At 45.5% G+C, this 11,546-nt stretch overlaps 1 protein-coding gene across 2 annotated transcripts in view; it reads right to left on the bottom strand.

The window, feature by feature from the left end:
• Positions 1 to 11,546, bottom strand: part of LOC119651360 (probable cytochrome P450 9f2) — a 109,169-nt gene that overhangs the window by 65,039 nt on the left and 32,584 nt on the right. The window contains exons 2-4 of one of the 2 annotated variants that reach the window (XM_038054925.1): positions 10,322 to 10,820; positions 9,545 to 10,262; positions 9,158 to 9,463 (exon numbers count right to left, since the gene is read on the bottom strand). The exons of the other annotated variant lie outside the window; for it this stretch is intronic. Coding sequence (XP_037910853.1) covers positions 9,297 to 9,463; positions 9,545 to 10,262; positions 10,322 to 10,820 — 1,384 coding nt within the window. The 3' untranslated portion in view covers positions 9,158 to 9,296. Of the gene's footprint in view, positions 1 to 9,157; positions 9,464 to 9,544; positions 10,263 to 10,321; positions 10,821 to 11,546 lie in introns of those variants that run through there. 2 annotated transcript variants of the gene reach the window in all.

Raw genomic sequence — 11,546 nt, 5'->3', positions numbered from 1 at the left:
CTAAGTAGTGCGAGTAGATTCCACCCATGACAGCTGCCAGCGTTACACAGACTGTATCCGCCGAAGGACTGACCAGACCACACCGTTAGCCCATTCATTCCCTTTTATGTTTCTATGACGGGAAACTCAGGAACGTGCGACTCAGACTGTTCAGCGCGTTTCTGCACTGTCCCACATGCCTGGAAGGAACCCCCGCATTGACTCCACAGACCATCTTTGATCCGTCGGTGGTGAATACTGTATCATAGCCTTTCAATAGAGCAAAACTTCTCGTGTAGTTCGCCTTGTGTGTGGTGTAATCCGTGAGGAATGCCTAGGGTTTCAAAGGTGCTTCATCTAGGATGTTACTAGGCCATAGGGCTTCGCTGTCCAGCATACAGACTCATGTAGTCTGACGACACTGCACGCAACAGCGTATTTTATGTGGAGCTCTAGGGGGAGGAGATGCAGGAGCACATTGAGAGCATCTGCCAGAACCCCGGTAACAACTGCACGCGCAGTTCTTTGAACCCGATTAAGCTTCATTCTATTGTACTTTTTACTCAAAGCCTGTCACCATGCAATAGAGCCGTACATTAGAATGGGACGCACCACAGCTTTGTACATCCAGAGAAGCATCCTAGCCGGAAACTTAGAGAAAAGCATTCCATTATTGCACTTAAGTGTATGTCCAGGACGCGCTCTAAGGTCTTGAACGCGAAAGAGGTTCGACTGAGTGGTCTAAAGTCCTTCGTGGACTCACAGCCACGACTTCGGTATGAAAACCACTCGCGTACGTCTCTACATGACTGGCATTATACGATCAGGACAAGGGGATTTATATGCGGAGAAGTTGTTGATTCCTTGTCCAGAGCCCCGGCCTTTGACTCCAGTTCGTCTGTCGTGCCAATCTTACCAATTTACGCACCGGAGAGTATGTTCTTGATAACTTGACCAAACTTCCTCTAGTTGATCCTCGTAGGGTTTCTGAAGGGTTTGGAGATCTCTGACTTACTCTGGACTGAAAAGTAACCAACTATGATCTGAGAAGGGTCTCTGGTCAATCACCCTCCGGTTCACCACCCTATGAATCCAATTGCCGGTTAACCGGGTAATATCAACGACCTCCTCCCAATCGTCACAATTCTCTGTACTAGGAAAATGAAAGGTTGGTGTACTGCTGCTGTTGCACACCGATAGATTTGTGTGAATAATAAAACCATTCTTTGGTTTTGGCTCACCATTTTCGTTGATTTTCGAACTACCTTAAAGCGTATGCCTTCCATTGGCGTCACAGTCTGTCAACATATTTGTCTTCTCTGTTGCTGTGGTGGTCGACAAATGGCGGAGCTGTTCGGTCGTAAACCATGTAAGCCGCTTAAATGTACAAGTTCTATACCCCACCTGCTCCAGTTTGACCACAACTAGGTTGCGGATACTCAGGTCCGGACACAGAAAAAAGTGCAAACTCTTCCTCGTAAGGATAGATACTTCAGGTTTGCCCTGATGAGCGTCTACTGTGTTGTGGAATAAATTATAATATTCGCTTTGGAGTCCATTGATGGTTTGGTCGCTGCCGATCCAAGGCTCCAGTACCAATGCGAAGTCGATATCTTTCTCTAGAGGGAAGACAAGTAGATTAGCCGAGGCGCACTTCGTATGCTGCAGATGTATCTGCGTTACCCTCTCGGCGTTGGCTCGCGTGGTGGGTTCGTCAGTACCCCTCGATCGTCAACTCCTCAAACAAGTCGATGGTAGCGACGATTGGATCCAGGTCATCGTCCAGTTTTGCAGAGCGGAAGCTTTTCACTTTTACATTCCTGGATCCTAATTCCACTTTACAATATTCCTTTTCCAGTGCCTCCAGGCACGCTCTGTTTATACAGAAAAGGAAAGGTTGGCTGTTTGTGTGGGGTTCCTCCTCCTTGATAACTACCCAGTCGTCCATGGGATGGTGGTTTTAAAGTCGTAGGGATTGAACGAGCTCCGCATGGTAACCAGATGTAAGCGACTGGTCTCCTGGGACCACACTCGTCGTAATGGATAACTTTGAGTTTCAGACCCCCCAGGCGTCGCTGATCTTAGCGACACACGAACTGAGAAAGTTGCTAGCTATAACATGGAACCCACGGACCACCATGAAGCAATCCAAGCAGGGGATGTATTCCGTGCTTTTGCTGTTGGTATACATGAGATCCTCAATAGCCATCTCCGAAAGGCTGGCCTCAATACGGATCCACACAGCCTGCGGCGCTAGTTTGCAGCTATTGAAATTGCCATCCACCAGTGCCACACTTAAATGACTCCTGGGCAAGTCACTGACGGGTTTCGTAGTTCGTGGCTCATTGACAGGCTGTTGTTGCTTACCTTTCTCCAGAGGTTGCTTAGCATCCGAGCTCTTGCTCAATCTACTCCGCTTGTATTTTTGTTGTCCTGAGATCGATTGCATTTGAAGGCGGTGGGCTTCGCCTTCTGCTCGTCCGCCAATATTGTACTGTGAACTGATGGAGATTGGAAATGGTTTGGTTAGATGGTGCAATATGGGCCCCAAGAGCTTAGCTAGAGGGTCAATTTCGAAGGAGGCGTCCAAGGTGACTAGCCACAGGCTTACTTTTGCGGCCCTCTTGCTTCATCTTCAAGGTATCGGACAGCATGCTGGAGAAGCCTTGGGTTTTCAGATCATCAGTAATCTTCTGTGTAGAATAGCTGGCGATTCAGACCACGAATAATGAGAGTATATATGAAAACATCACCTTGTTTTCCGTGAGAAGATCCTTCGTAGCAGTGTAGTCCTCTTTAGATTTAAGGAGTATTTAATGGTAGGAGCTTCCTGATTTCTTTACAGGAAGTTTTTGGTGCTGGGATTGGATATTGAAGTCTGCGTAACCCTGAAATTCTCTACGGTCTCAACCATAACAAGGAGGAGGAGGAAGGAGGAAGGAAGGAAGAATTCTGGTACTTACCTGTTTCCCCGAGGTACCTGTGGTGATTGCTGTTGAAGTTTGTTGCTTCTGGGGCCCAGTTGCTTGTCTTGGGGCTAGGGATAAGTTGATTGAATTGTTCCGTTGAGCCATACTCATTCGACCACTGCCAATTAACGTCTAATTAAATGTAAAAAAATGTAGAGAGAAAGCATAAAACAAAAACTAGGTAGATTTTTGTTTGTTTTTGTCAATGAAGAAAGGTACAACATTTAACCTTATGATCTCCCACTTTCCAAATAAAAAATTGAGTTTTGACATAGCTTAGGCTTGAACTATGCCCGTTTCTCGTTGAATGTAATTTAATCTGTGATTATGTAGAAAGGAGTGACTGCCACTTCTTACGACTTGCCATCACGTTACTCCCAGGGATGATCCAAAGGTCGACCAAAATAGGAATGGCTTGACAGGCTAGATGATAATTTAAGAATGTGCGACTGAACCCACACTACCTCATTGGCCATGGTCTCAGGGGTCTTCCGTGACCTTTAACGGATCGCTTACGATACTGTGTGTGACGTCCCCTAGTTGCCCGAATAAGTAGTTCTGACCTCCTAGTTGACAGTATACCTGCGTCCTAGCTACTAGGCTTGAGAAAGCCTCTTGGTGAAGAGCGAAGCGCGAATGACCGGTACACGTCGGGGCACACTGGGGGTCTCCCAAACCTTGCTCTGCCAAGGTGGTAGTTGTGACGTGTGTCAAGAGCGAGCCCTTTCGGGACACTGGTCGGGTATTGTGCATTGAACCGTGGGTGAATTCCGGGATCAGCAAGGCGTAGGTCAGGCCTGATGTAGGAGCTGTGTCCCTGAGGGTACGCTCGTTCCTGACTATTGCGGCCCGCTCCCTTGCACAGAATGCGCTGGTAAATTTTCCATGGAGAATAAATCTGAACAAATAAAAAATCTGTAGTGCCCCTGTTCAGAAAAAAAGCCCAGAATCGCTAGTCCCGAGTAGATGAAGTGCAGCCGACCGTCCTAGTTAAAGCCGAACAGTAGGCACCCATCAGGAAATGCACGGCAGTGGTGAAGCGTATGCGGACGGCAACGTTCCTCCAGAGGAACGTCAGCAAAGGTGTCAAAAACGGACTGATGGAACTGGACGAACTACTGGACCGCATCTCCTTCTACAGCCGAAGGTAGGGAGCAGCGGAAGACGATTTCAAGCTACGATGAAAGATCGATAAGATCGAGAGCTTGCGTCCTGATGTCAAGATGGTTAGAGGCAACCCTGCTGAGACAGTTCTGATTCCAGGACTTAGTTACTGTCATTGTATAATATCAGATAAATGGCGAGAGGAAAAACGTCATTGATGCCTTCGCTTATTTACCGTATCGGCCTAACGTCGTAAATTGTATACCTAAATGTGGGAAAGAGAAAATATATTAAATACATTATATTAGAGTTGATTACACGATGATCGATGGGATGAGAAATTCATCAAGAGATATTGCATCGACGGGTTCCACAACTGTAGCCACAATGAGATTTGCCCAGAAAGTCCCTGCCCTTGAAGGTAGGTAAAAGCGTTTACGCACAGAGTATTGGACTCCCGCAACAGTACGGAGCCGGACTACCAACTTAACACCATCCTGTCATCAGAGAACTAGCATGGAATCGTTTAACACATTACTCCGGGCTAGCTCTCCCGCTCTCCCGGCTTTGGGAGCCTTCAAGACAGGGAATTCCTTTCATCATTGCTTGACCCCAAGGGAAGGAAGGAAGGGAGTTCAGCAAACTCCTTGTCATTTAGTCCCTCCGCCGATCGAGTTTAATCTTCTTCGCAATAAGAAGAGACCGAACATAATAGGCAACACGACTCCATCTGCCAGCCGCCGCCCCTTGAGGCTGTAGATAGCTTTACGCTCCTTGGCAAGGAGGGCAAGGGTGATCTTGGTCGGTTCGGAGACAGTCCGATTAGCAGACACCACTTGCAAAGCTCCCCGTCTCTGCACTTGAGCAAGGCGCTTACGATGCACCTCCTTGTCGAGGGAATACCAACGCGCCTTAGAGCAGAACGGACTGCGTTGCTCTCACAAGAAGACGCAGAACTTCCATTTTCTCCACTTCAGCAAGATCTCAGCTAAATCGTCCTGTCATTTTGGTCCATTATGCAGTTTATCATTTAGGCTTACTCCGATCGTAGTCTTGGCCGAAGCATTAAAAACTAGGCGTACTTTCGTTGTGGAGCTCTCTGGCTTGATCACTAGATGATGTGGAAGGTAATAAACATCTTTATCCTCCTCAATGAAAGGTGCCACTTGTTCCATATGTCTTAACTCGACAATTTCATTTATGGCCTTATGATGTTCAATGCGTAACTCCAGATCCTTGTCCAGGCGTCTTTCCAGTTGCCTGAAACGCGCAACCACCCTGTTCCTAGAGTTTCCTAGTGGAGCTACGCTTTGGTCGTCCTTGAAGGGTAGAGTCACGGTGTATCTTCCATCCACCTGCCTGTCTGCTTTGTGCCTGTTCAACAGTGCATCCGAATGGATCTCTGTGCTACTCCCATCGTGATTTCCTCTGGCCCTCTAGCGTCTCATAGAGAAGGGAGCGGTCTTTCAGATAATTCCTCAATGTCCACAAGAAATAGCTTGGCAGGTGGAATGGGTCATCTAATGTCACTAGCATATCCATCCATCCATCTGTAGAGGCATGAATGTAAATCATCACCATCAACGGCGCAACAACCGGTATCCGATCTAGGCCTGCCTTAACAAGGAACTCCAGACACCCCGGTTTTGCGCCGAGGTCCACCAAATCGATACCCCTAAAAGCTGTCCGGTGTCCTGGCCAACGACATCGTTCCATCTCTGGCAGGGTCTGCCTCGTTTTCTTTTTTTACCATAGATATTGCCCTTATAGACTTTCCGGGCGAGATCATCCTCATCCATACGGATTAAGTGACCCGCCCACCGTAACCTATTACACACTGGCGAGTGCTAGACCAGGTCTCACTGTCAGATCACCGATACCTAGAATTCAATCTGACTATTGCGGGCGAATAGTTTGCAATACAAAGACGGAACCATACGAAAACATATTGGACAAAATTCAATGAACTTCTTGTCAATAAAGTATAGTCCCCTAGGCGACTAAGGACTCATTTGGCGCGGGAAGATGAATTGAAAACTCTAAACTGCACACTTTCAGAGTGCTATGTAGAGGCTTGTCTTATTTCCCGAGGCCAAAGCGGTAAAACGGTTCCTTGGTGGAACCGGGAACTGTAAACACGCAGGAAATCAATCAGGCGAGTTCTAAACCGTGCTTGCAAAAGCAATAAGAACGAAGACTGGTTAAATTTCAAGAACTCACAACGTGAATATAAGAGGCTCGTTAGGTGTTCGAAACGAGACTCTTTTAGAGCATACTGCGAGGAACTGGAAGGCGAAAGAGTGACTTCAAGGCTGTGCAGAGTCCTTAAAAGGGATGAGTAGGCCAAGTTGAACTCTCTTAGAAAACCCGACAGACTTTTTACGAGCTCCAGACTGGATTCAGTACAGACTCTCCTGGAAGTGCACCACCCGGGAGAACGGGTGAGAGAAGTGGCAAGGGGAGAGTTGACGGTTCTTGTCACCCCTTCAACACGCAAGTGCTGTAAGGGAACTGGAACACTGCGAAAGCGATTGTTACCCATGAAAAGGTGAGGGGTGCCACATTGTCCCCTGAACATTTCAAAGCACCTGGCATGGATGGCACCTATTCGGCAATGCTAAAGGAGGGTATGAAGCACTGAGAGCAACCTTTAAGAAATATTTTCCGAGGATGTCTTGCTCTGGGCTACGTACCTTCCTCTTGGCAAAAGGTTAAGGTAGTCTTCATACTGAAACCTGGGAAAGATGACTATTCTAATCCAAAGAACTTCAGACAGATCAGCTGGACTTCATTCTTGCTGAAAGCTTTGGAGAGACTGGTGGAGCATCACATTCGTGGAAAGGTACTTAGGCCGCACCCACTTAATGAAAACCAACATCGTTACCAACATGGAAAGTCCTGTAAGTCGGCTTTTCATTCTATGGTTTCAAAGATAGAGGATGCAACTCTGAAGGGTGAGTACGCGATGGGGGTATTCGTGGATACTGAAGGAGCTTTTGACTATGCACCTTTGAAAAGCTCTGTGATGCTGCCAAAGAACATGGTGTTGACGAAACTCTAATAAAGTGGATCTACGCTACACAGAGATTGTTGTGTGCTGAAGTGGGTGTTTATCGCTACCTTACAACAGAAGCGACGAAAGGCTGCCCTCAAGGAGGTGTACAATCGCCACTTCTGTGGAGTATTCCGATCAACTTACTACTATGCGAACTGCAAAATCTGCCAATACACGTCCAAGCTTATGCGGATGAGGTGGCTGTGCTGGCTGTTGGTCGAGATCTCGCAATGGTGTGTAGAAATATGCAACGCGCCGTCGATTTGATTGACAGTTGGTGTCTCAGGCATAGACTTTTAGTAAATCCAAATAAAACCACAATGGTAGTATTTACAAAAAGGAGGAACCTGAATGGCCTTTGTCTTCTAGAGATGAGGAGTACGTCCCTTCAATTCTCCGAAGAAGTGAAATATCTGGGATTTATTCAAGACAAGAAGCTTCTTTGGAACAAACATGTAGAGGTAAAGATGAAACGAGCTCTCACAGCTTATGGGTTGTGTAGGCGGACCTTTGCCTCGACATGGGGACTTAGGACTCAGGTGGTAATGTGGATGTATCTTGCTATCATTAGGCCGATGTTCGCTTATGCATCCGTAGTGTGGTGGGTTAAGGTGAGACAAAAGAGTTTCCGTTGTAAACTTGCCATACTGCAAAGAAATGTGTGTCTGGGTACCACCGGTGCCATGAGTACCACATCCGGCGCAGTTCTAAATGCATTACTCAAGCCCTTGCATTTGTTTATTCAGAGCACTGCAATGAGAGCAGCTCATAGACTAATTTGATTAGATATATGGGAAAACAATGGAGAGGGGGGGGGGCATAAAGTATTGGAAGAGTCATTGGGAGAACGGAATCTCAGATCCCCATACATCTGTTTGGTAGAAGATATGATTTTATCTTGAAACGGAGAGAAAACTGGGACGAACCAGAAGAATGCGTGTCAGAATATACTGACGTCTTTTACACCGATGGCTCAAAGACAGGAATCTACCTCTCGAATAAAAACGAGAACTGGGCTTTTTTTGGGACAATACACAACGGTCTTTCAGGCTGAAGTATATCCGATCCTAAGGGCGGCAACCTGGATGATTGACGAGCGGTTGAAGGGCAGGCGCATCGCAATCTGCAGTGATAGCCAAGCTACATTGAAAGCGTTGAGTAGTCCTTTGATCACTTCAAAAATTGTTCAGGAATGTAGAAACCGATTGAATACTTGGTCATTGTGTTGTAGAGGGAAATGAAATCTCGGATGCCTTAGCAAAAGGGGCTTCAATTTTCCCCGTGCCCAGACAGGAACCAGAAATTGGGGTGTCGGTTGCATTGGCTGATACTGCCATCAAAAACTGGGAACAAGCTTCCAATAATGACAGGTGGCCTTGTTGCTGCTAGACACACCAAACTTTTCCTGTCAGAACCAAACAAACAGACTGCAAAGTTTATCCTGTCGAAAACCAAGAAGACTTGCAGAAGTATTGTGGGCGTTCTGATTGGCCATAACCCATTAGCTGGGCATATTTTCAGAATATTAATTATCCAAGATGATACGTGTCCTGATCCTGTAACGAGGAAGCGGAATCCATGGAACATTTTCTTTGTGAGTGCCCCGCCTATGGACGCATCAGACACCAGATTTTTGGTGCTGATGTGCTCCAACTGCAGCGAGTAGCATTACATCCTCAAACGGAAATCCTGCGATACATAACCGAATCCGGGATATTCCGTTAGACGGGGGAATCGAGTACAATAGACCACTAAGGTAGAGGCACTCATGTCGCGTTTGCGGATGTATATATATAAGGGAGTAACTTTCGGTTATCCTACTTCCAGGGCAGAGGTGAAATAACCTTGGCTGTACTTGTCAGTCACTATTATCTTACGGTGTTAAATTGATTGTCGTTCCATGGCATCTGGAAATCATAGGACCCCAAACAGAGATCTTTTTACGAGTGCGTCAATTACTTACCGTTCAGCCCTCAGCTCCCTACTCACAGATCGATGAGATGGCCCCGAATTATAAAAATAAACATATTTATTTATAAACATTACACTTTATTCACAGCTGATACAAAATGCCAATTTTATTGCGCATATTAAAATTGAAAAGGATATAACAAAACAAATACAACATAATCTCCCATGTGAAGCTATGTCAATAGCTTCTGCCAAATTTCAGGACCTCAGCTAGAAGATTAGCTTCTAGGTTTGAAATTCAACCAGAAACCACCTTCTGGTTGAAGCTGGAACCCTGATTTAGCCAATTTCAAAGGAGTACAAGTTTTTGGTGAAGCTTCAATTGTGAATTGCGACAGCAAATGGAAAATTATTGCCTTACTCTCCATCAGAGCAAACCTAGAACCTGAAATTGGTAGACAAAAAAAAATGATGAAACTCGGAACTTGATGAGGACACATGAAGGACAATATGGACAACCACTTACCAATGCAATTTCTTGGTCCTAGTCCGAACGGTAGGTATGTAAATGGTTTTATATCATTTTTGTTTTCATCACTGAACCTTTCTGGTATGAACTTGTCTGGTTCTGGGAAGTAGTCAGGATTATGATGTAGTCCAACTATTGGAATAGAAATCACGTCTCCTTTGTTAAGTTTAACCCCATCTCCATCCTTATTGCCAAGCACGTAGGGTTTACTACAAACACGGTCAGTCGCTATTGCTGGTGGCCACTTTCTTAGTGTTTCACACATAACCATGTCCATGTATTTCATTTTTTGAAGGACTTCATATGTTAAAGGATTATCACCTAGTTCCTCGCGTACTTGGTCGATTTCTTCAATCAATTTCTTTTGGACGTCAGGGTTTTCCATCAGCTCATGAGCACAGAAGCACATTAGAACGGAAGATGTTTCAAAACCAGCAACGAAGAACAGGAAACATTGGGAGACCAAGTCGTCATCTGTCCAATGACGACTGACTGTCTTCTGGCCCACCGTCGATTCTTCCACAGTTGCAAATCCCTCGTTTGAGTCCACTTTTCCCAGATCAGCCGACTGCAAGGTACCCTTTCGAGCCTCGAGAAGCAGATTGATCATGTCAGGTCGGATGATTCCCTTCGAAACTCTTTGTTGCATCGTATCCAAAACCAAACTGTTGAAGTACTTCGCATACTTTTCATCAAACAGCCTTATTTGGAGAAACTGGAAAAATACATGAGGGTCACCTCTGAAATTCAGTTATTAATAATCAAAAAAATCACCTTCATCACTTTCGGGATATTAGCAAAGAGGAAAAATTTCAATGATGCAAGCCCCGAAAAGTTGGTCGCCTTCCTGGACATGTGGTAAAAATGATTATCCTTTTCCGTTAATGAATTGATTTGAAGTCCAAATGCACAAGTTGCAATGACATCGTTAGTGAAACGTGTGAAGAAATCTTTTAAATCCATTTCCAATGGCCCTTTTGAGTCTGCTTGAGTCCTTAAGTATTTACTGGCTTTTTGCCCGCATTCATCCACCAGTTGGAACATCAAACGCATCTTACTCCCAGTAAACGCAGGACTCAAAGTGGCTCTCATATCTCTCCATTTCTGATCTTGCAAGGAGAATAGAGAATTTCCGAACAATGGTTCATCCTCACCATCCAGAATGATTCGATGATTTACAAAGTAATCGAAGTCCTTGATAGCAATTTGTTTTATTAGGTCCGGGTTGCAGACCATCATGTTTGGATTGCGTATTTCAAACATACCGTAGTAGCTAAAAGGAAAGAAGAGGTTTTCATGGATCATAAAATTTCCCAACTATGGAACAGGAAAAAATAATAGCAAAAAGAGGCAATGTCTCATACTATGGTTGAATCGTCCTAACACTGTGTGCGCCGAGGTCCACCAATTCGATATCCCTAAAAGCTGTCCGGCGTCCTGAACTACGCCATCGCTCCATCTCAGGCAGGATCTTCGTCGTTCTCTTCTTCTACCATAGATATTGCCCTTATAGACTTTCCGGAGTGGTCCACAAACAAACGTGGGTCTCTCCAGACTGGACCACGAAAATTGGCCACGTGATGATCGAACGTTGCCACCTCTCAGTCTTGATGAATGTCAGAACATATAGAGGTCCCAATATAGACTCGGATCACTATCTTGTCAGCATGGTGCTCCGAGCTTGAATAACAACACTATCCAGAACCCTATCCGACAATCAGGTGAGAGTTAACACTAAAGCCTTTCAGAACACAGCCCTCCGCAACACCTATAAGAGGGAAATGGATGCCCCAATAACCGCAGTCCACAGAGATATTGGAGATGAACCATCAACAAATTATCAAGACCTGCCAACTGAAGACGACGGACAAATACTGCCACCACCAAGTATAGGAGAAACAGTCCGTGCAATTCATCGACTTAAAAATCATAAGTCACCAGGAGCTGATGGAATTACAGCCGAATTAATTAAATATGGAGGCGACCAGTTGCACCAAGT

The sequence above is a fragment of the Hermetia illucens genome, chromosome 3, assembly GCF_905115235.1.
Source record: "Hermetia illucens chromosome 3, iHerIll2.2.curated.20191125, whole genome shotgun sequence".
Classification (NCBI taxonomy): domain Eukaryota; kingdom Metazoa; phylum Arthropoda; class Insecta; order Diptera; family Stratiomyidae; genus Hermetia; species Hermetia illucens.
This window is presented reverse-complemented; position numbering and strand designations above follow the sequence as displayed.